The sequence below is a fragment of the Pneumocystis carinii genome (assembly GCF_001477545.1).
Source record: "Pneumocystis carinii B80 chromosome Unknown supercont1.2, whole genome shotgun sequence".
Taxonomy (NCBI): domain Eukaryota; kingdom Fungi; phylum Ascomycota; class Pneumocystomycetes; order Pneumocystales; family Pneumocystaceae; genus Pneumocystis; species Pneumocystis carinii.
The window spans coordinates 543,123-565,175 of NW_017264714.1; the positions used below are offsets into that span (position 1 = coordinate 543,123).

At 24.0% G+C, this 22,053-nt stretch overlaps 12 protein-coding genes across 12 annotated transcripts; 6 read left to right on the forward strand and 6 right to left on the reverse strand.

Annotated features, from left to right (window-relative positions):
* Window positions 1-242: 242 nt before the first annotated feature.
* Window positions 243-1,995, forward strand: T552_00561 (hypothetical protein). Its single transcript, XM_018369174.1, has 5 exons — window positions 243-509; window positions 562-761; window positions 802-875; window positions 919-1,666; window positions 1,710-1,995. Exons 1-5 carry the CDS (start codon window positions 288-290, stop codon window positions 1,933-1,935), a joined length of 1,470 nt encoding a protein of 489 aa, XP_018227446.1. The 5' UTR covers window positions 243-287; the 3' UTR covers window positions 1,936-1,995.
* Window positions 1,996-2,426: 431 nt separating this feature from the next.
* On the reverse strand, window positions 2,427-5,006 carry T552_00562 (hypothetical protein). The gene is made up of 8 exons (XM_018369175.1): window positions 4,967-5,006; window positions 4,586-4,917; window positions 4,136-4,541; window positions 3,935-4,087; window positions 3,759-3,893; window positions 3,582-3,714; window positions 3,316-3,536; window positions 2,427-3,275 (listed from the first exon to the last, which is right to left on the reverse strand). The coding sequence occupies exons 2-8, from the start codon at window positions 4,912-4,914 to the stop codon at window positions 2,463-2,465; spliced, it is 2,190 nt and encodes a 729-aa protein (XP_018227447.1). The 5' UTR covers window positions 4,915-4,917; window positions 4,967-5,006; the 3' UTR covers window positions 2,427-2,462.
* A 332-nt stretch (window positions 5,007-5,338) lies between these two features.
* T552_00563 (hypothetical protein) lies at window positions 5,339-6,518 on the reverse strand. Its single transcript, XM_018369176.1, has 2 exons — window positions 6,038-6,518; window positions 5,339-5,992 (listed from the first exon to the last, which is right to left on the reverse strand). The coding sequence occupies exons 1-2, from the start codon at window positions 6,474-6,476 to the stop codon at window positions 5,370-5,372; spliced, it is 1,062 nt and encodes a 353-aa protein (XP_018227448.1). The 5' UTR covers window positions 6,477-6,518; the 3' UTR covers window positions 5,339-5,369.
* A 773-nt stretch (window positions 6,519-7,291) lies between these two features.
* T552_00564 (hypothetical protein) lies at window positions 7,292-8,265 on the forward strand. Its single transcript, XM_018369177.1, has one exon. It carries the CDS (start codon window positions 7,330-7,332, stop codon window positions 8,221-8,223), a length of 894 nt encoding a protein of 297 aa, XP_018227449.1. The 5' UTR covers window positions 7,292-7,329; the 3' UTR covers window positions 8,224-8,265.
* Window positions 8,266-8,702: 437 nt separating this feature from the next.
* On the reverse strand, window positions 8,703-9,563 carry T552_00565 (hypothetical protein; the record flags this gene model as incomplete). Its single annotated transcript, XM_018369178.1, has 5 exons — window positions 8,703-8,908; window positions 8,957-9,072; window positions 9,117-9,263; window positions 9,311-9,449; window positions 9,500-9,563. The coding sequence occupies 5 exons, from the start codon at window positions 9,561-9,563 to the stop codon at window positions 8,703-8,705; spliced, it is 672 nt and encodes a 223-aa protein (XP_018227450.1).
* A 161-nt stretch (window positions 9,564-9,724) lies between these two features.
* T552_00566 (hypothetical protein) lies at window positions 9,725-12,152 on the forward strand (the record flags this gene model as incomplete). The annotated part of the gene is made up of 12 exons (XM_018369179.1): window positions 9,725-9,827; window positions 9,876-9,934; window positions 9,984-10,142; window positions 10,188-10,317; window positions 10,360-10,451; window positions 10,496-10,708; window positions 10,753-11,085; window positions 11,130-11,228; window positions 11,273-11,355; window positions 11,402-11,523; window positions 11,564-11,717; window positions 11,759-12,152. The coding sequence occupies 12 exons, from the start codon at window positions 9,725-9,727 to the stop codon at window positions 12,150-12,152; spliced, it is 1,941 nt and encodes a 646-aa protein (XP_018227451.1).
* Window positions 12,153-12,217: 65 nt separating this feature from the next.
* T552_00567 (hypothetical protein) lies at window positions 12,218-13,626 on the forward strand. Its single transcript, XM_018369180.1, has 9 exons — window positions 12,218-12,296; window positions 12,344-12,402; window positions 12,449-12,575; window positions 12,615-12,704; window positions 12,758-12,921; window positions 12,966-13,087; window positions 13,132-13,308; window positions 13,358-13,422; window positions 13,468-13,626. The coding sequence occupies exons 1-9, from the start codon at window positions 12,264-12,266 to the stop codon at window positions 13,582-13,584; spliced, it is 954 nt and encodes a 317-aa protein (XP_018227452.1). The 5' UTR covers window positions 12,218-12,263; the 3' UTR covers window positions 13,585-13,626.
* Window positions 13,627-13,691: 65 nt separating this feature from the next.
* T552_00568 (hypothetical protein) lies at window positions 13,692-15,223 on the forward strand. The gene has a single exon (XM_018369181.1). The coding sequence runs from the start codon at window positions 13,738-13,740 to the stop codon at window positions 15,190-15,192; it is 1,455 nt and encodes a 484-aa protein (XP_018227453.1). The 5' UTR covers window positions 13,692-13,737; the 3' UTR covers window positions 15,193-15,223.
* Window positions 15,224-16,048: 825 nt separating this feature from the next.
* T552_00569 (thioredoxin) lies at window positions 16,049-16,648 on the reverse strand. Its single transcript, XM_018369182.1, has 5 exons — window positions 16,513-16,648; window positions 16,455-16,468; window positions 16,360-16,405; window positions 16,280-16,313; window positions 16,049-16,223 (listed from the first exon to the last, which is right to left on the reverse strand). Exons 1-5 carry the CDS (start codon window positions 16,599-16,601, stop codon window positions 16,095-16,097), a joined length of 312 nt encoding a protein of 103 aa, XP_018227454.1. The 5' UTR covers window positions 16,602-16,648; the 3' UTR covers window positions 16,049-16,094.
* A 189-nt stretch (window positions 16,649-16,837) lies between these two features.
* On the reverse strand, window positions 16,838-19,089 carry T552_00570 (hypothetical protein; the record flags this gene model as incomplete). The annotated part of the gene is made up of 9 exons (XM_018369183.1): window positions 16,838-17,022; window positions 17,069-17,101; window positions 17,145-17,269; window positions 17,310-17,543; window positions 17,588-17,795; window positions 17,837-18,603; window positions 18,684-18,877; window positions 18,931-19,018; window positions 19,064-19,089. 9 exons carry the CDS (start codon window positions 19,087-19,089, stop codon window positions 16,838-16,840), a joined length of 1,860 nt encoding a protein of 619 aa, XP_018227455.1.
* A 63-nt stretch (window positions 19,090-19,152) lies between these two features.
* Window positions 19,153-19,997, forward strand: T552_00571 (hypothetical protein). The gene is made up of 6 exons (XM_018369184.1): window positions 19,153-19,252; window positions 19,306-19,365; window positions 19,410-19,595; window positions 19,648-19,751; window positions 19,804-19,903; window positions 19,960-19,997. Exons 1-5 carry the CDS (start codon window positions 19,195-19,197, stop codon window positions 19,885-19,887), a joined length of 492 nt encoding a protein of 163 aa, XP_018227456.1. The 5' UTR covers window positions 19,153-19,194; the 3' UTR covers window positions 19,888-19,903; window positions 19,960-19,997.
* Window positions 19,998-20,686: 689 nt separating this feature from the next.
* On the reverse strand, window positions 20,687-21,417 carry T552_00572 (hypothetical protein). The gene is made up of 6 exons (XM_018369185.1): window positions 21,294-21,417; window positions 21,208-21,248; window positions 21,141-21,160; window positions 20,982-21,094; window positions 20,814-20,936; window positions 20,687-20,766 (listed from the first exon to the last, which is right to left on the reverse strand). Exons 1-6 carry the CDS (start codon window positions 21,374-21,376, stop codon window positions 20,733-20,735), a joined length of 414 nt encoding a protein of 137 aa, XP_018227457.1. The 5' UTR covers window positions 21,377-21,417; the 3' UTR covers window positions 20,687-20,732.
* Window positions 21,418-22,053: the final 636 nt, after the last annotated feature.

The following is a 22,053-nucleotide window of genomic DNA, read 5'->3' on the forward strand; positions in this document are numbered from 1 at the left end:
AATTTTTTAATATTTCTTAATATTTTTTTTAATATTTCTTAATATCTTTAAAAAGAGGTTAACGACCGTTAAAAAAATTTTAAGTATAAATAAGGTATAAAATAAATAATATTAAAGAGATTAGATCTTAACATTCTTATAGGTGTTTCTTATTTTATTTAGTTTATTTTAATATATTTTTAATAGTTTTTCTTTTAAAAACAGTAAGAAATTAAGGTTTTTAATATCTATTGATAAGATAGATTTTTTGTATTTTTTTGAGTTTATTAAGGGAAAATTGAGTATTTATGGCTTCTACAACGTCAGAAACTAGGCGTACAGTGCCTAATAATAATCAGAATTTACCAGGAGTCGTTTCAAGACCGCTTACAGAGGATGGACGTCCGTTAAAATGTTATATTGGAAATCTAAGTAATCAGTGCCGTATGTATCATCTCCGTGAGAAGTTTTCACCTTTTGGAACGATTATTAATGTCGAATTAAAGCCTAATATTGGATGTGGTTTTGTGGTAATGAATATGGAGATATATAAATTTTTTTGAATACTGAGGGAATATTCAGGAATTTGTAGATCCAGAGTCATGTATTAAGGCGTGTGATATGCTTGATGGAACGGAGTTTTTTGGACAAACATTACGAGTAGAAACTCAAAAACAAGTATATGGAATAAGAAAGATAGTTACGGAGAAACTTGAAGGATGTTTTAATTGTGGAGCGAAGAATCATTGGGCTAAGCATTGTCCTAGGATGCCACCGCCTGGGTATGGTAATTTTTTTAAAATAAATATCTTAGAATTTTAGAACGCCACAAAATGTATCACCACCAAGATCGTCTATGTTATATTCAGAAAATTATGGATATTTAAAGCCTTATGGTATTTTTTTAAATTTTTTTGTTATTTAATTTCTTGTTTTTAGGCCATAATGTTGATAATTATGATTATCCGCGATATTATTGTGAAAATATGTCTCACTGCCGGCAACCATGTTTAAATGGGTATAGAGATCCTTATTATTATACGCCAAGGGATTCAGTATATCGAGACCGAGATGGTCGAGATTTAAGGAATTATCAGAAATATAGGAATCGGTGTCAATGGAATCCACCATCTTCCGAGAAGATTCCTGAAAATGCACCTGTTGGTCATAAAAGATATGCTAACAGCGAGCCTTGGCCTAATGAGCCACATCAACAGACGACTCTTCCTAGAACATCTCAAATGCATGATTCGAAATTTAAAACAGAAAAATCGTTAGATGAAGATAAAGATATGAAGACTCAGTTAAAGAATTCTACTCAGTCAGAAACAGCATCGAAAACACCCAAAAAAGATTTTGCATCTGAAAAAAAAGTATCTAATGATCAAAATGCAACATCTTGCGATTCTCCGACTGTAGCTAAAGAAGCGCAAATTAACGAGTCTTCAGAAAATAAGAAGGCAGTACCTTATCGCATGGAAAGAAAAGAACGTGTATCATCTTCATACTCCGAATCTCGATATAATGATTGCTATAATTATCAAGATTATATTCATTCTGAATCTTATGATCGACCATATTTATCATCTAAATATTCAAATAATGTTCCTCATTATGATCATCATATAAATCATACTAGTCGTCATGCGCCTTTTCGTATGAGATCCAAATATCCTGATGGTTATAGGTATAATGAGTAAAAATATTCTTTCGTTGATCAATATTTTTAGATATTGTCCATATTCAGAACCTTATATGCCTTATGCGCCTTATGATTCTAGTTATAGAAGCCGTAAATCTTTACAACATCCAGATTATTCTTCAAACTCAAGAGTAGATTGTGCTCCGCTTAATTATTCTCAAGGCTATATGCGTAGATGTTCACCCTTACCAAATTTGTATTCGCCAAATGTATATTCACCAACTTATAATTATGGTTATTCTGAATATCGTTGAAATATATCATAATTTATTTAGTTAATGAAGGATAAAAATAATTCTTATTTATATTTTCAGTCTACTATTTATTTCTAGCTTTTCATCTTTAATTTTAGATTATAATATCTTGATTATTTTTTATATCTAATACTTATATTTTAAGTATAGTTTTTATTGAGAACTTATACATATTTTTGGTTAATATTTTATTTTTTTTTAATTATTAGATATTTTTTGTAATAATTTTTGACATTAATTCTTAGAACTTATTTTATTATTTCTAATTGTGTTAAATCTGTGTGATAAAAGTATAGAAAATTAAAATATATATCAAAAAAACTTGATTTAACATATTGATTATAAATCTATAATTCATGCTTTTCTGAAAAATCCTTTAATAAATATTTTTGTATAACAAAAAATTATAAATATATTTATTTTAAATATTTTAATTTCTTATAATAACACTATATATATAAATATATATATTAAATTATTGAATAATATAAGATAGTAGTATATATGTAATTCGTAATTTTCAGAATTCATAAAAGTGGTATAATTTGTTCATTATCTGTCTCTTCATTTTCAAAACTTGTTTCTTTTTTGATAGATTCGCTATCTGTATTTTCTTCATAATTAAAATTAAATTCGGATTCTATTTCTGTTTCTGAATCTTCATCTTCAGTATTAGTATTTGATCTATAAAAATCATCTAAATCCTGTATTCCTACTGAGTTTATATTTAATAAAATTGAATTATCTTTATCCTTTTTTAATGAAGAAGCTTTCAAAAAGTTATCGTTCGTGTCTTTAAAAATGTCATGTTTTTCTTCTCTTAAACTTGGATGTGGTAATTGAGTAATATCATTTGGCCAATTAGGTAGATTTTCATATCCTTTTACTTGTTTAAAAAGTGTAAGAGATGAAGTTCCTAATGTAAACGTTTCTCGACCTATAGAATCGGTTGTCATTTCTATGTTTGGACTGAATGAAAAAACGACTTTCTGTGTAAATAAACTAGTAGAATTAAGTGCCAAAAATTTATATAAACGTGCCCTGTCACGAAGATCATACGAAAGATCATATCGAGCTAATAACATAATATAATCATAAAGCTTTGTAACAATTAGCTTGTTTGAAGGGTTATTATATATATCTTCATTTCCTGATAATATTTTATTTTTCTCTAATAAACTTGATGAAATATTGTTTTCGTCTGAAATATTTGATATTTTTGAATTCTTTAAAAAAACATCTAGAGGGGAATCTTCTGATTTCTCTTCAAAACAATTAGAACTATATATGATATATAACTTTACTGCGAAAATAAGAATTTGATTTTTTACAATTTCTTCCTGTTATATATAAGAAATCTTAAATAGAAATAAATTATACCTGTTGTGAAAATGATTTCGCAAGAATCCTTAACATATCTAATGATAATTTTGGAAGATTAAAAATATTTTTTGACATGAGGTAGATTATAGAAGCTTTGGCTGATGCTATTGTAATGGAATCATAATATAATACAAGTTGTTCTAGATAATGCAGGTTATCTTTTGGATTAAGTTGTATTAAATGAGATATTATAAATATTGATTCTGCTACTAAAGTGTCTAGAGAATGATAAATATCATAATATCAATTGAATTGATAAATACCATTTGTACTATTGATATTTCTTATTAGACTTTGAAGACATAACTCCGAAATATAAGAATGATTAATTGCACAATATCCGATAGATTTTATTGCTTTAAATACTATATTTGGATCTGAACTTTTTGTATGCCACTAAAAAAGTAAGCTTATTGAAAAAAAAACGTTTAAATAAATACTTTAAGTTCTTCTAAAATATCTTTGATATTTTCTTCTCTTGCAATTAAAGCAAGAATTTCAAATTTTAGTTCCCAAATACTCTGGGAATCAGATGGATAAATAAAAAAATGTTTATAAAATGGTGAAAAAAAAGCCTAAAATATTAGCCTAAATATATAGCTTCTTAAAATATTACAGGATATTTAATAGCTATTGCTATAATATTGGTTAATACAATATATTGAATATCCGGACTTTCTTTTAATAGATAAATTAATGCTTTTACAAGTTCGCTTTTTTTTGTTAAAGGTCCAATATGATATAGTATTTTACAAGCTGCCATTATGACCTATGCATAATAAATAATCAAAATAAAAAATATATTATAATATATTACCGAGCTATTTCTGCTCCTAAGTAATGGAATAATAGACGTTAAAAGCATATTAAGATCTTTATTCAAAATATTAACTACCGACTCCTCTGCTTTTTCATTAGAATTATCATCAGAATATAACTCTTTTCCATTTAAATCTTCAGAATTATAACACGTCTTATCATCTGGTTTTAAAAAGCATTTTCTAGCATATACTAAAAGAATATTTAATGCTGTTACTTGATCCCATTCACTTAATTTATGAAGATCCCTGCAAATTTTACGGTAGTATGGATGAATTAAATCTAATTTTTCTGGACATAATTCTTGAAAAGCAAAAAGTGCTGATCCAAATACTATATGAGATTGATCATTCAAAAGAATTAGAAGATATTCTATTAGTATAGGAAGAGATGATGGATCAAGTCTATCCAATTGATGACAAAATTTAAATATAAAACTTTGATTTACCTGTAACATTTTACCATAGAAATTGCTGCTGCTTTTCTTACATAAAATGACATATCCATAATACAACGCTTTATTTCAGATATAATTATTTTAGAAATAGAAGGAACACGAATTCCTGATAACATCCTTATTGCAGTTCCTCTAAAAATTTGGTTTTTATCATTTAATTTTCTTTGTATTGTATTAATAGAAAGAAGTGATAAATCAGGATCATATTCCGAATATCTTATAATATACATATAAACAAGCTTTTGTATATCAAGATTAGATGACGAGATATTCTTTACAACTGACATAAAATATTCTGACATATCTATTCCACTTGACATTGACTATTCTTTATATAAGAAAACCTTTCTTTTAAAAACAAAATAAAGATACATAAATAACTTTTTTTAGCCCATATAACCTATTCTTTTCTGATTCTGAGCTTAAAAGCCTGTTAATTTCATTGGATATTGATTGATCTTTATTTGAATATAAATATAGTGCTTTAAAAGATAAATCTTAAAAATTACCCGAAAGACTGATTTCTTGAGACATTATAAGATAATTAATAAGACTTAAACAATAATCTTATTAAATATTACTTTTGTTTTTATTTTTTAAAAAATGATACATTTTAGATGTTTTTAAACGAGATTGAACTCGATTAAAATTATAATTTTTATGTTATAGTTTAGTTTCTTAAGCCAAGTGTTAGTATTAATTCTAATGTAAAATATAAGATAACTAATAAATATTAATAAATTATGATATTATAATTTTTGATATTATAGATATATTAAAAATCGACAGGAACAGAGGTGTTGATAGTTTTTTCACCAGTATAAGATTCTTTTTCATTTGCAGGAGGTAATACCCATGGCTCAATTGAAAATTGTTTACGAGAAATTTTGAATGCCAAGTCATTATTATAATTAATTGAATTTTGTGAGAATGGAAGCTTGTGTACTTTCAAAAGACCTTGAAATCCATTTATAGAATCAGAATTTGGAAAAGGTATTAATTCAAAAACCCCGTCTGATAATAATTCCAAATAACGAACTATACCTGTTTCTCGAGAATACAATTGTGTTGGTATACTTATCATGGCTACAAGACGATTAGAATATATTCGTAGAAGAGCTCTTAATGTATGAAAAAACTCCAGTATATTTTTATGTTTTAGTGCTTCAGAAGGATAAAATGCAGGTGAAAGGATGTTAGGGATTATTAGTCGTATTATCTTTGGACATTTCGAGGATAAAAGTTTAAGAATATCTGAGATAAATTCACTATAAGGCTTAGACGATGTAACGATACATTTTGAACATATAATTGTAGTGTTTTCTGGTATCTTCAGTTGTTTTGTAAGATCAAATGTATGACAGTAGGGAACATTTTCAGATTTGTGGATACCAGGTCCTAGTTTATTTATATCAATGAATTTTCTTAAAAAAAAAAAAAAACCTCTACTAAGACCAATATTTCCCTCAAATTCTCCTAGATGATAATATCTCCATGCTATTTTCATAGTATCATTAGATTGTCTACTTTTTTCATGATGAATTGTTGATTCTCCGGGTAAATTCTGAAGCCATGTTCTTGGAACACCTCCAACCCAGATTCCATGTCCATGAAGGATACCTTCTGCTATAAAGTAGCGTAATAGAAAGCTAGAAAAATCTGCTACTCCTGTTTCTTCAATCAGAAAACCTGTTCCTAATGGAAGACCGCCAAGGCCTGTAATTGAATCAAAAGATGAACAACCCGAACTCGTAATATGAATCCCATTAAGCGGTGATGGACAAACTCCATTTTCAAGTGTTTTTTCTGTATATAAAAAAGAGGTTTTACATGTTTCTTCAGTATTTTGTGATTTTGATGTAACTCTTTTTTTAAATGACATTTTCCAAAAATAAAATTATTCAAATAATGATGCAAATAGTATTTATTATCTTAAGAACTTTATTTTTCAAATACTTGTAAAATCATCATTTAAAAATGTTTAATATATATTATTTTTAAATGATTAGTTATTAATATATTAAATTTATTTCCAAGATTTATATTTTAAAATATAGAAATTGTTAAGATTTAATATTCCTTAAAAAAATTATAGTATTAAGAACTGCATGCTAATACGATTGTTTTTTTAGATTAACTTTATGTTTTGATTCTAAAGTTTATTGAAATTTTTATAATTCTTAAATATTGAAAATTGGACTTTAGATGTTTTAATAGAAAAGTATTTTTATATTTTATTTAGATTATTAAAGATAATGTTTAAATTTTTACTTAAATGTTTTTTATATTTAAGTTTTTAAAAGTATACGTAATATTAAGTATTTATTTGTTTTATTATTTGATAAATTGATTATTTCTTTATAAAAAGATTTAATACATATAAAGATGTTTTATTTACTATAAAAATATTTACAATTTTTCTTTTATTTACAGGAAAATCTTAAGATTATTTGAAATAATTTTAAAACATAATTTATTAAACTGTTTATCTTTTTATTGTTTTTAATAAAAATATAGAAAAATTGACATTTATTTTGAATTTATATTAATTAAAAGTTAGAACTTTGTTATATTTTTATCGCAGATTTGTTATTATAAAACTTAACTATTAAAAAGTATGAAATATAAGAAAATAATATTATAAAATATATAAAGTTTAATTTTATTTCAATTGAATTATTTTATTTAAATATCAACAGAAAATTGGTTATATAATAAGATATATATTTCAGACAATGTTAAATAAGTCAGCGTTTATTGATTCTTCTATTAAATATGATAAAAATATGAAGAAAGGGTTTGAATTTTCAAATAATGTTAATTGTGAATTACCTGAATGTTATAATAATGATGAATTGTTGTCGGATTATATTTCTTTACGACGTACATCATCATGTCAAGCGTTACCTTCGTCACCTTCATGTGATATAAAAATTCGTTTGGCTGAGCTAACAACATATATACCATCAAGAAAATATAAACTTTTTCGAAAAATTATTAGATTAATAAGGCAAAAGAACATTATTTCTACATGCAAGAATTATATTTCTCATTTTTATTTTTATATATTAGAGTTTATTCAACAAACATTGAGTTTTTGTTTTGTTTTTAAGAAAAATCAAGGTTTAGAAGAGTCTGAAAATTATAAAAGATTTAAAGAAGAGGAATGCTATCGCAGAGCTTTCTTGCAAGAAATTTTAATTTTAACATTCTTTAAGCAATTTAGTGTAAAACAAGAGCAAATAAAAGACGATGAATCTAATCCTTCTAATATTATTAAAAATGGAGATAGATTTGTTATTAAACCGAGTACATCAACATGTCCTATAACGCCACAATTGCAGTCATCATCTTCAACTATAGCTTCTGTTTCTCAAACATCTACAGATTATGCGTTGCATGCTTTTGAATTATCTCCTCCATTTTATAATATTAATCAATTGTCACCAGGTGATTTTCAATCTAGTCCTGATAAAAGTTCAATTGTGTATACTGGTGATGAAAAATTAAGTCCTAATATTTCATTATCTCCAGGTAATTGTAAATTACATCTCCATGATACTTATGTAGGTAATAGCTTTTTATCAAAGAGAACAAAGAATGGAAATTGGAATATTATGATATTATAGATTCTATTATAACTTATACATACAGGATTTGCTTAATTTTTGTTTTGTTTTGATATTTTATAGCATTTTTATTAAAATTAGGGATATTATAAAGATAGAAAATAAGTCAAGTTTTTTGGTTTTTTTGGAATTTTTATTTAATTACTTTTTCTATTTTAACAATAAATTATTATATAGTTAGATTTTGAAACTCAATTTTATTAGAATAAAATATTTAAGTATTTAACTTTTATATATGAATCATGAAATAAAAAAAAAACCAAACGTATTCTGGTATATACATATAAATCGTCCAAATCTAATAACTATTCTTTTACATCATATGATATCTTCTAAAATTTAATAATTCCCAGTAAATTCAACATATATTAAGCATTATGATTATCCTATAATTATTATTAAAAACATAAGCACTATAAAAATTATAATAATCCAAAAAATTCCACCTGTTATAATTAAATTTTAATTATGTAATTTAATTAATACTCACTATTATTCTTGACTATCTTTGTAAATCCCTCAAGTCTTTTCTCTGACTTGTCAAGTTTTATTTGCGATTTATCTACAAGCACTTGCATTTCTCCAAGTAAATCATCCTGTAATTCTAACTCCGATTCCATTTGAATTGTAAGTTCTTTTTGTAATGATATAGAATTATACAAATCATTTAATGATGCATCTTGCTCTATTTATATATAATTATAAATATATTATTTTTTCATTCAAAAAATACCCTTTATAATTTGTTGTTGTGTTTTCAATATTTCTGTATTTTGTATTTTAGGATTTTTAAAAAATTTTTCATGTTCTAAAGAATTGAGGGATGATGTTTCAGCTAACTTATTCTTTCTATTTTTTTTATAAAGCTAATTTTATTCATTTATTTTTCTTACTCCTTATATTCCCTCTGCTCTTTCATTAATTCCATAATAAGATCATATCCATTTAAATCTCCTGATTCTAATAACTCTTCTAACTTCTTATAATAATCTTGCAATTTAATTAAAAAGTTTTCTTTATATTTTAATATCTCTGTAGACCTGAACTTTTTAAAAACTTGCTTTTTTAAATATTTTTTAAAACAAACATATTCCCTTTTTCCTCCAAATCCTTCTGCCTCATTTCTATCCCATAAATTTCTTCTTTAATTAACTTCATTGTTTCATAAATTATCTTATCATCTTCAAATGATGTCTCAAGATTTAATGACTTAAGCTTATTTTTTTCTTAACAAACTTTTAACTTACATATTAAAACAAAAACAAATTATGCACACCTAAGATAGAATAAAGACATGATTCTATTAAAAAAATTAACTTAGAATCTGATAAAGAGGCCATTTTTTATTTTTTTGACTTATTCCGAACGTTTTTAGAGCTTAAAATTTAGAAAATAAGTGTTTTAAAGTTTTAAATACTTATAAAGTGGTTAAAATACTCAATAATAAAGAGTTCTTCTTTATAATAATATATTTAATAAGTTAGATGAATAAGAATTGATAATGGAGCAAAAGATTGGAGAGTTAATTTCATTTTGTCAATCAGTAGATAGATTTGTTAGAAAACAAGCAGAAGATGAATTGAAAATAATAGAAAATTCAGAAGGTAATTATTATTAAAATATAATTAAGGAAGTTTAATAGAAATTGATAGAATATCCAATTTGTTTAATTAATATTTCAGCTTCGAGTGGAGAAGCATATTTACGACAGGTGATTATTATTAAGAAAATGAGGATAAGATATAACAAATTATTTGAAGATGTCGTTATTAATACTGAAGAAATATGTATTGAATCATTGGTCTCCAGTTTTTCAAGAATTTTATGGTTTCGTTGTAAATCAAGATGTAAAGAATAAAATTAGAAATTTATTATTGGAATTGCTTTCATCAGAATTGAAAGTGGTTAGAAATACAGCTGTTTAAATCATTGTTTATTATTGTATAAATTTTAAATATAAATAGGCGCATGTTATTTCAAAAATAGCTATCGTTGATTGGCCAGATGAATGGCCAGATTTACTTGATAGTATTCTCATTAAGCTTTCGAAAGACCCACGAGTTGAAACATATAGTGGATTGAAAGTTTTGAAAGGTTTTTTAATTTATATTATAGAGATTAAATTTATATGATTAGAATTAATTGATAATGCTCTTACAAGTGAGCATTTTTTTTCTATTTCTCTTCATTTGACAAAATTTTTATATGGAATTTGTATAAATGAATCGGTATTATTGATATTAATTTTTTGTTTTTTATTAAAATTCATTAGTATTCATTTAGGACTAGAGCCCAGTCTTTGTCTGTCTTTAAATCATGTCTAGATTCACTAGAAATGATAAAAGATATACATTTGGATATTATTAATTCATTTGCTATTGAGACTTTGGATTCATGGATGAATTTATTTATTACAATTATTTCTAAAAATATTATGAAAACTTTAAATTATGATTTTATACTTTTTAAATTGAATGTTATAAAGGTTATTTAAGGATAATATTTTATAAAATTCTAATTGTATTTAAGGTTCTATATAAACTGCATCAAACATTTCCATATCTACTAACAAAATATTTACCGAGCATTTTTGAGGCTTTATGGATAGAAATTGAACAAGTGAAGGAAATATATTCTGAACATTATATTCTAAATCTATATGAATCTAATGAAGAAAATGACTCTGATGGTGAATTGATAAGTTTGTCTACATTATTAACAGAAGAATTTTCATTTATTCAAATTTCATTAAAAGATAAAACAGTACAAAAGAAAATGAATTTAGAAGACTATTCAAATGATTCTATTTTAAATAAGATCATTAACATTTCAATCTTTTATTCGCAATTGTCATTATCACAGGTTATATTTTAACAAAAAAAATGATTTATTTTAATTATTTTTAGGAAAAAGAATTTATAGACAATTCTAATAGTTTTATTGAGGATGAACTGAATGAAAACGTAAGGTATACTCTTCGTCAGATTTCTGCAGATCTTGTTGAGGTTTTATAAATTTTGATTTAAATTTATTTAAAAATTAATTATAGGAACTTGGGAATTGCAATTTAATTTCAACTAGTAGAATATTAATAGAAAAATTAGAATCAATGATATCTGGCTTAGATCTAGGGTAAATTGATATTTTAATTTTTTTTTTAAATTTAAATTCTTTTTAGATGGAGATATAATGAGGCCATATTGTTTCTAGTTAGTAGAATAGTAGAAGAATTTGATATTTCTATAAAACGTAATATCGCTATTTTTTCTTTATCTTTCTATAATATAGAAAAGCCTCCAGGTATTTTTTAGACATATAACTATAATTCTAATTGGAGAAGAACTTTTAAGAGCTCGTGCTATTCTTATACTTGGACAATTGAGTACTGCCTTGAATAATGATGAGTTATCAAGTCTATTTTCGAATTGCATTTCTATGATATTTTCTGAATCTATTGGAGTGATTAAGCTTTCTGCATTTAAAACAATACAAAGGTAAATTGATTGCGTTAAAGTTATATATTAATTATTTTAAGATTATGTGTTTCTCTTCCTTTAGAATATTTAGGGCCTTTTCAACTTCAAATAATAAATGCTATAGAATTTTATATTTTTCAGGTTCATGACGAATCTTTAATATTGTTATTGGAAGTTTTACTTTTGTCTGTTAAAATTGATCGTGATGTTATATTACACTCAAAATCTGCAATAATTTCTATCCTGTTCAAGATTATTGTGCACAATTTGGGGGACCCATATCTAATTGGAATTATTCAAGATATATTCGAAGATTTTGCAAGAAATGTCTCTAATCTTTCAGCATTCTGTGATATTATCCTTCTACCATTAAAAGAGCTTTTATTTGCTAAAATATCAGATTCTTTGGAAACACAATTAATTGAGGCAATTATTCAAACATTTAAACATTGATATTTATATTATATATAGGTCGCTTTTGATTTATTATGCCCTGTAGTAAAAGGAGGATCATCTTTATCTATAGAATTTCTTCAAGAAATTATTCCTGGAGCTATATATATTATGAAAAATTGTGATAGTAATGAAGTTTTACAGGTTTGCATTTTTATTATTTTCCTTTTGAAAAAAGTTAATTTAAAAAGTCTGCTGAGGAAGTTTTAAGACAAGTTATTCTTAAAGATTATGATAAACTTATTAATTTGTTTGTTTTATTTTTATTGTTTTATTGTTTTATTTACAAAATATAGAAAAAGTGAAACAGGGATGTCTATTTTTGATGAAATAATGAATATTTTGAGGATTTTGTTGGAAAAATCTGTTTCAGAATCAGTAAACTTTTTTTTTGGGCCACTTGTAATAGCTATAATTTATAAGGTATGCTTTTATTAAATATAAGTTTTATTCATTCTTTAGGCAGGAGAAAAGTTTAGAGATTATTTGCCAAATTTTTTAGAAGCAATTGTTATTCGACTTACTTATCCTTCTTCACCTCGTTTTTGTCAGGTTTAAAATCAATATAAAATCTAATATAGCTTTGTTTTTAATATATTATTTAGGAATTGATATTAATATTTGCACATTTAATTATTAATCAAACAAAAGTTACCGTGGATTTTCTTTATAATATAAGAATAAATGGAGTTACAGGTTTAGAAATTCTATTAAAATCATGGTGTGAAAATATTGATATTATACATGGTTATAAGAATATTCGTACAAGGTGTTAACTTAATGATAAATGTTTTTATAATTAACCATCAATAGTTCTGTTGCATTAATAAATTTGTTCATGTTACAAGATCAACGTCTTTCAGATATCATTGTAAAAGGAGATTTGATTATTAATGAATCTAATGAAATAATAACTCGATCAAAAGCTAAACTAAGTATTTATTTTTTTTAGAAAAAAAAACCATTTAAACTTTTGTAGATTCTGAAAAATATCTTTATGTTTCTTTTCTAGTAAAAGTAATAAAAATATTATTAAAGGAACTGTCAAGTTTTATAGAAGTTGATGATAAAAGATCAATTGGAATTTCTAAAGCTAATTTATCTGATGATGATGAATGGGAAAATGATCTAGATTCTAATACCTATAATGCTGATGGTAAAAAAATATTTAATTTCTATATATTAAATTTTAATTTTTATATTAGAAACATATACTTTACTTAATAATGACGATTCTATAGAAGATCCTTTAAATGATTTGGATTTACAGGTTTTTATTTTAATTTTTATATCTTTTATTTTAATTTTCATTAAGAAATTTCTTGTTGATTTTTTCAAAAATATTCTATCTAATAATATCAATGATATTAAATCTATAGCATCTTATTTAACGCAAGAAGAATGCTCTATTTTAGCTTCTGTTACAATTTAATATATTATATATTTATATATTAAATGTTGCGATTGGACGTAGTATTAAATCAATGTTTTTATAAGTTTGGGTTTTTAAAAAATATATATATGAGACTAGAAATATAGGCATTTTCTCAATTAATAGGGGAGGCTTTGGGAATATATATATATAATGTTGCCATTGTTTTTTTTTTCACGTTTTTCTAAGAATTATAAACATTATAAGAAAAAACTATCACAAGATAAATATTCAGAGAATTCATCATCAAATTATAAAAAAAAGATACTTGATTCTGATCAATGGCTTAGATCTTTACGTTCTTTAAGTGTTTATAGTAAAAATTGGCGCTCAAGTATATTAAAATTTAAAAAGAGGTCATTTAGTTTTTCTTCAAGATCATATTTATATTCTCCCGAACTTTCAGCACAGAATAATAAAGAGTTTTTCGTAGACAATGTTTCTAGGACTAATACATCAACGTCTTTTATTTCAGGGTTATCTACAAATACATATTGTTCATCTCGTACATATATGATAGATGGGTTTAAAATATTTAAATCAAGGCCTTCTGTATATTTAAAGGGTAGTATTATCTCTAATGAAAGGCCTTTTCCAATTGATGTGGAAATGAGGCGAAATTCTCAGGATAGTTATATCTCTAGTTTAGCAGATGAAATGAATAGTACTGAAATTCGAATACTTCTTGAACGTGATCAAAGGCGAAGGAAAAGAAATAAAACTAGAAGAAAAAGCAGGTCAATGAGTTTTGTAAAGGACTATGATTTAACTATAAATACTTTGTTGAATAGAAAAATCTCTGATGATGTTATGTTGAATCAATTACCAATGGAGCACCAAGACTTTAATTTAATTTCTGAATCTCGGGGAAATCCTATTGAATTGCCGTCTAAAGTTAATAATAATACGCCTTCTGTGCGAAATTCTAATCATTCTCAAATTTATTATCATAAAAATATAAACCGCAATACATTTAATTTTATGCCTAACAATTATAACAATGAGCAAAAGAATAAGGAATCTGTTTTATTTTCTGGAAAAAACACTAGTTTGGAAACGATTAATGAATTGGATGAGCAAAAGGATCATTCTTTTGTTGTAAATCAAGATATGATAGTTTATTTGGATAATCGTAATAGTCAAGAGAGTCAATTGGATTCTAAGTGTCAGGATTCATCTTTATTTAATGATTCTATACAAAATGAAATTGAAAAGAGAAAAGATCATATGTTTAATTCTTTGCTTTCATCTCAATCATATGTATCTCATCAAACAGCACATCCTGTAGAATTGAATCGATATTCACAAATATTAGAAAGGAATTCTATGCGTGAAAGTCTTTCTCAAACAACTGGTATCAATTTAAAAGTAGATAATATGGAAAATTATAATCTTCCTACAGTTTTCGATTCTCCATTTACTACAATTTCTTCTCAAGAGTCTGATGAGTCTAGTCTGCAAACATTAATATCAAAAAATCTATCAAATGTTTCGAATAATTTTGAATCATCTAAAAATCTATATTCATATATTACCGATAACTTTTCAGAACTTTTTGCACTTTATAATGAAGTTGATTTTGCGTCTGCTAATACATCTTTAGATTAAAAAATTATGAATAGGTTATGTAAATTTTTGGATAAATAATTCATTGATAGAATTAAAAAGATTAAGGTCTTTGGTTATAATATGGTTTAATTGTTTTCTTAAGAATTAGTATTTTTAATTTTTTTCAAGGAAATAATATTAAACATTTGTATATTGCTAGTAATTATAGTAGTTTTAGAATTACGTTTTTAAAAAATAATTTTAATAGATTTTTTGCTTTAAATAATATTACTTATTACTTTTAGAAGTCTTTAATTTTTTATAAGCAATAAATTATATAAAATTCTTACACATAAAGATAAATTATTTTTTATATGGTTTTAATAAAAAAAATATCATTTATAGAAAAATTTGTTAATTAAAATTTTAGAGAATGAGGTGCATCCATATCTGTATAATTTAACTTTTATTGATTTATTTTTTTTTTTTGTAAAGTATTTAATATTATAGATATAAATTTTTTATAAGTTGTATCATCTATCTAATAAATCATTTGATATTAAACACGCTTAAAAATCATAAAGAAAAAATAATGCTTCTACTAAAATATTATTATGATGTTTTCTGGTTTAAAAGTTTGCCATAATTATGAAATCTATAATAACTTTTAATATTATGACATTATCTTCTTTCATCTAATTCATAAAACTTTTCCAAACTGAAATTATAAATACATGGCAATCCATATTGTTTTATTTTATATAATAAAAATATCTTTATTATATAATTTTACACATACAAAATCTAAAATAACTATTTAAAAAAATATATATAAAATATAGTCTAATCTTTTATAAAATAAAGACAATTAAAAAACTAAACGAATATTTCCTATATCATTCTATAATAAAATCAAAAAATAAGTTCTGGCCTTATTATAAAATATTGATATTTTCAATATTTTATAAATAAGCCTTAATAGTTTCTTCTACTTTGCTGGATGAAGCGCCTACAACTTCTGCAACTTTGGTTCCTGCTTTAAAAAAAATAAATGTAGGCATTGCTGTAATACCATATTCAGATGCAAGATCCTATATATATGAATTAATACAATAATAAATGTATCAAAACATATGTTAAATCATACATTATATTGATCCACATCTACTTTTAAAAAAGCACTACATAAAATTAGAAATTATTATTATTATATTAAAAGAATAGTACACATTACTATATTTCTCCGATAATTCATCAATTTTAGGAGCAATTGCTAAATATTATTTTAGTCAAAAGAACCTTATTTCTATAGATAAATGAACCTCTGCAAGGACCACTATATACTATCAAATAATGAAAAAAATAAATGTCATTTTTTACCACCAAGTTGCAAAAAAATCAACAACTGTTAATGAATTGACACTAATTTTCGTTTTAAATTCTGCACTAGATGAAATAGTATGAACCATTTTTATGTATTGACGAAGATTTGAATATAAGCTTGGTCTTTTTAAAATACTTATAGAATGTAAAATATTTGTAGAAAACAATCCCGCCAGTTTTATCGTGAAAAAAAAGCTAAAAATGTTTTTTTTATTTTAATATAAATAAAATATATCTAATATAATTGTATTTATATATAGTACAAAAATTTATCTAATAAAAAAGAATATGTTTGTTATATAGTGAAAAATAAGATAAAAAATTAAGGATTAGAATTTACTGTATTTTTTTTAAAATTATTTTCAAAATTTTGAAATAAAAAACTCATATCAATACCCAGGTCATTTAGTATTTTGCATTGTTCTTTAATTACCTTCATACTATTAGAATAAATATCAGAATCGAAACTAATAAAGCATATTTGTTTTGAAAAGAGTTCTAAAAAGTCTTGATAATTATTAGTTTTAAGTAAAAATAGAATAAATTCAATTACTTTCAATTTGAGATTTTATCCATGCTATAAGACCTAAAAATATTAGTTATAAAAAAAAAGTAGTGAATGATTTAACTAGATGTTAATGATGGTTTTTGAAAAGCGGATATATACATTTCTGCTGTATTGTGTATTAAAACAAAGTGAATTAGTGCTAAATCGGATATATATGAAACAATATTTTCTTTAAAATATAATTGCCTATTATTTTAATAAAATATCAGAATATTTATATCTTTACCTTGTTCTTCGTTTAATTAAATTTGATCTAGATGCTAAAAATGATTTTTTTGCACGATCTTCATATCCAAGTCTTAATAAATAATGTACATTTTTTTTTACAATATCTTTATATGATGACATTTTATCCAATTCATCGCATATTATATCTGCTAATTTTGAAGAACGATTTTCAAGTTTTGAAATAATCAATTCTGTTGCAATGGATTCTTTAAGGTTTTCGACAGTTATTTTGCTTAAAAATATGTCAATTTAGATATTTAAAAACATACTAAAAACATATCTTTTTCAATACTTTTTGTTGCATCTTCAAGTAATCTATGAGCAATCATTATATCTAATTCATCTATTTTGTCCTGAACCCATTGGAAATCTTTAATTTCGCCGTTGTTAAATGAAATGGCTTCTGAATTATTAAAATATAACCGATTAAGTAAAGTTTGAGCCGTTATAGATGAATCTTTAGTGTTTAAAAAATATATAGACTCTACATATATTTAACATTAATTTAATTATTAAGGATTTAACCTCTAGCTTTTCTTATAGCCTCTATATCTCCCCTCTGTATTTTCGTTAATGTATAATACTCTTTTCCAAATTCCTGAAGAAGTTTATTTTTTTCTTCAATTTTATCAGTTTTGAAAATAAAATTTTGTTTTTCCTTCTGAATAATTATAGTTCCAGCGATATTACGTTCCTTGAAATATGATTCATTAGGTTCTAGGTCAATTATTTCAATTTCAGTTAAAGGAAAACAATTTTCTGCAATATATTTTACTTTTCCAATTTTTTGAGTAGAGTTTTGAGAGATTCGATATTTAGATGAAATTCTAGCAATTAACAAATTATCGTTAAGTAAAATTAAGCGAATATTAGATTTAGGTTTCCATGACGTATAATTTAACTCCTTCCAATCACTACTTTCATAAACGATATGTCTTCCATAAACCGTAGGTAGAAATTTTTGTGCTCCTTCCACATTTTCAAGAAGATCTTTGATTTGATCTTCCCATATACTTTTTAAATCTGAAATTGAATTTTTATACCCCTTCCATTTACTTTTTTCTAATGATAATGAACTTTGAGATAATGAATTTACGTCATCTTTTAAAAATTCAATAGTATCACATAAAGTGTTAAGATATTCTCTAATTGTAGACATATCATTGCTCATGTTTGATATTTCTTTCGAAATTGAAACAAATTTCATATAATTATCAAGAATATTCCCTTGAAGATCCGATGAAATTGTTTCATAGGATTCAACCAATTGACTATAAAATTTCGAAATCTCACTTTCCGTAGAATTTTGAAAATTATTGTTAACATCTATTATTCAATCATCAGCCTTTTTACTTCTCTCTAAAAAAACCACTTGCATTCTTCTGCGTTAAAATTTTGTGATGCAAAATTAGAAAGCGAAAATTCTCCAAGCTGTTGTTCATAATCTTCTCCATGCTTTATTGTACTTCTAAAATTACTTGGAAATCCTTCCAAATTCTCTCCTTCCCGATTTAAAATCGTTACTCCAACACGTCCTGAATATCTTCGTTTAATAAGTGATCCAACCTTTAAAAAACACTTTAATCCTTTCTCTTCTACATATACTACTACTACCGCACCTTTATTTTGTCTTTTTCCCTGACTTTTGGTAGAGGTGGAAATGTATCTTCTAGCAATTCTTCCTTTCTTTCTTTTCTAAATGCTTGTCTATAAAACCCTGTTAAAAACCCATCTAATAAAATACTTATTTACCTCTTAATATCCTGTATATCTTCCATTTGTTCTTAGATAAATCTCTATAAAATAAACATTTAAATCACTTTGCTTATTTTAACGTACTACCGATTTCCCGTATACGAAGAAGCTTAAACTACAATATAATAATGAAGACGTCCTGGATAGTTGGAATCGCCTTATCAAGCGCAGTAGCATTTGGAATAGGTATTTTATTATGATTTATATGTATTTTGAAGGTTTACTATGTATATTTATAGGATATGCGATTCATTTTGATTATAAACGCCGGAATGATGCAGCATTTCGGAGGAAGTTGAGTAAAACACATTAAATTATAAGGTTATATGGTAAATATTATAAGGACGTGATAAGAAGAAACTTTCACGGGCACAAAAAGTGGAAGCACAACACCAAGAGGAGATTTTGGCGCAAGCGATTCGCAAGGCATATCATGAAGTGCAAAGATGTACACTTCCTCATTTAGTTGAAGAACGTGAGCAGTTTTTTATGCAGGAAGTAGCAAAAGGTGAAGGGCTTTATGCTCAAGGCAAGTTTAAATATAGGGAATAAAATGCATGTTTTGAATGATATATATATAGGGTCACATAAATTTATTGAAGCAGCGAGTTGTTTTTTTCGTGCTCTTAAAGTGTACCCAAATCAAATGGAATTAATGGTTATTTATGAAAAAACAATACCTAAGGTATGTTATATTTTTTTAAAAAAAGAAAAAATCATAGTTTGTAATTATATAGGAAGTGAATGCTATTATCGTAAAATTACTTCAACTGGATGAAAGTGCTAATGCTTCTAAAAATATAGAAGAAACACTTGAATGAATATAGTTTTTACAGAGTATAATTGATTAGGTATTATTTAGCATTTTTCTCATGATGATCTTGTATGTTTAGATTATGTTAAAATATGTCTCACTTTTTTTCACTGTCATAAGTAAGCTCATTAAAAGATTATTTAACATGAAAATTCTTGGTATATTAGAGTGGATTATTTTTCTTTTAGAAGATAAATATTTTGTTATTGTTAAGAATCATGATTGAAAAAATTGAGTAACTACATTTTTGAAATATTTTTTTATTTGATCCATTTATAAATTCTATATAAATAGCCTTTCCTGGAATTATATTAAAACATATCGTATTTTATTTTTTCAATCTTAAGTCTTAATATTGTGCATTTTTAAAATAATTGCAACAGTTTTCAAAATATTAAAATACTTTTCAAGGAATGATTTATTTATAACTTTATAATATAATCTTAATACGTATTTAATTGAAATTTTTAAATAAATTAGGAAATATAAGAGTATATAAAAAGTGGTTTTAATCTAATAATAATGGATATTTTTAAAAAAAAATATGTTATTTACATTAGATAAATTTATAAATATCAACTATATGAAAATTAACAAAAAAATATAAAAGTAAAAAAATAAAATAAATAATTTTGATGATTTTCAAAAACAAAAAATAAAATACTTAAAGTTAGATTTAACGCCAAAATATGTAGTTAAATTCATATCTTAGATGTTTAATAAGAAAATTGTTTCCTAACCATGATTAATGGATTTGATATTTAATAATTTTAATATAATTTTTGAAGTTCGCTGTTTTTTGTAATTTAATAATATTCATCAAATATTATACACATTTTGATCTTTATGTTTTTAAGGACTATTCAAAATAAGTGTAGAAATCATTCTGTATTATCCATAAATATTATAATGGACAAAATAAAAGTTACTTACGAATAAAGATAAAAAAAGAAAAATAACAAATATATAGCAAGTTTAATAAAACTTTCTTTTTTATGCCTTCCAAGAGTCCTAAAAATTTCTGTAGCATCTAAAGTATATTGATTCGTTACGATTCTAATATAATTAATAAAATAATTGAGTTAATAAAATTTTACATACTTATTAATGTTATATGCAAGTAAAGGAAGATTTAACATAAAGGGAAGCCAATGTCTAGAAAAAAGAAATAATAATGTTGAAAAAGCGTGAATAATTGCCTCTGGTAAAATGTACTATAATAAATCTTAGATATAAAAATATAAAATAAAATAAGTAAACCATATTAAGCTTATTACATACTATATTAATCTTATTAGTAATAATCAAAAATATTCAGTTTACAAACGATCAATTGGATTAATATAATCACATTCAAGGTCTGAATACCTTTAATTTGATTATTTTTTTATAATAAAATCAAAGAAAACTTACATAATAGTGAAAAAAACTTGTATAAACAAATTTATAGAGTTAGTTATTATCGTCAATAAGTATAGCCATGCTGATGCAGACATTTTTCAAAAGTAATAAATCTTTTTTTGATTTTAAAAATTTTACTTAACGAAAAAATATTTTGATTAATATTTGATTTTATTATTAATATTTATATATTATTATAAGTTACTATTAAATATAACTTTGAATTTTTAAATTTATTTTTATTTCTTTATTATCTAAAAATTAATAAGTTTTTTAAATATTTTTAGATTTTGTAATAATTTTTATAAAAGTTATGTATATATTATTTGCGTTTAGTAAATTAAATATTTTTATTAGAAATTTTAAAAAATTGTTCTGCAAATATTCTGATTTATTTATTTTAGATGGTTTTTGTTTTTTATTAAAATGTTTTTAAACTGATATATCTAAATATTAAATTTTGAACTATAAAATGTTGAAAAATAACAGTTTTCTAATTTAATATTTATAAAAGCTATTAAATTATATATTGAAATTTTAAGAATTAATACTTGAATCATGAAATTTATTTTTGTTAATAATTTTTAACAATTTTAGATAAATTAATATATAATATAAAATTGATTTTTTAAAATAATATTAATTTAAATCTTTTAAAAGAGTATAAAACAAATATTTAATTATTTTATAACCTCAGAAGTGAAGAAATTTAGTCAGCAAAAGAAATTATGTACAAAACTATAAAGTCGTGTCTAATGTTATTCATCATTGG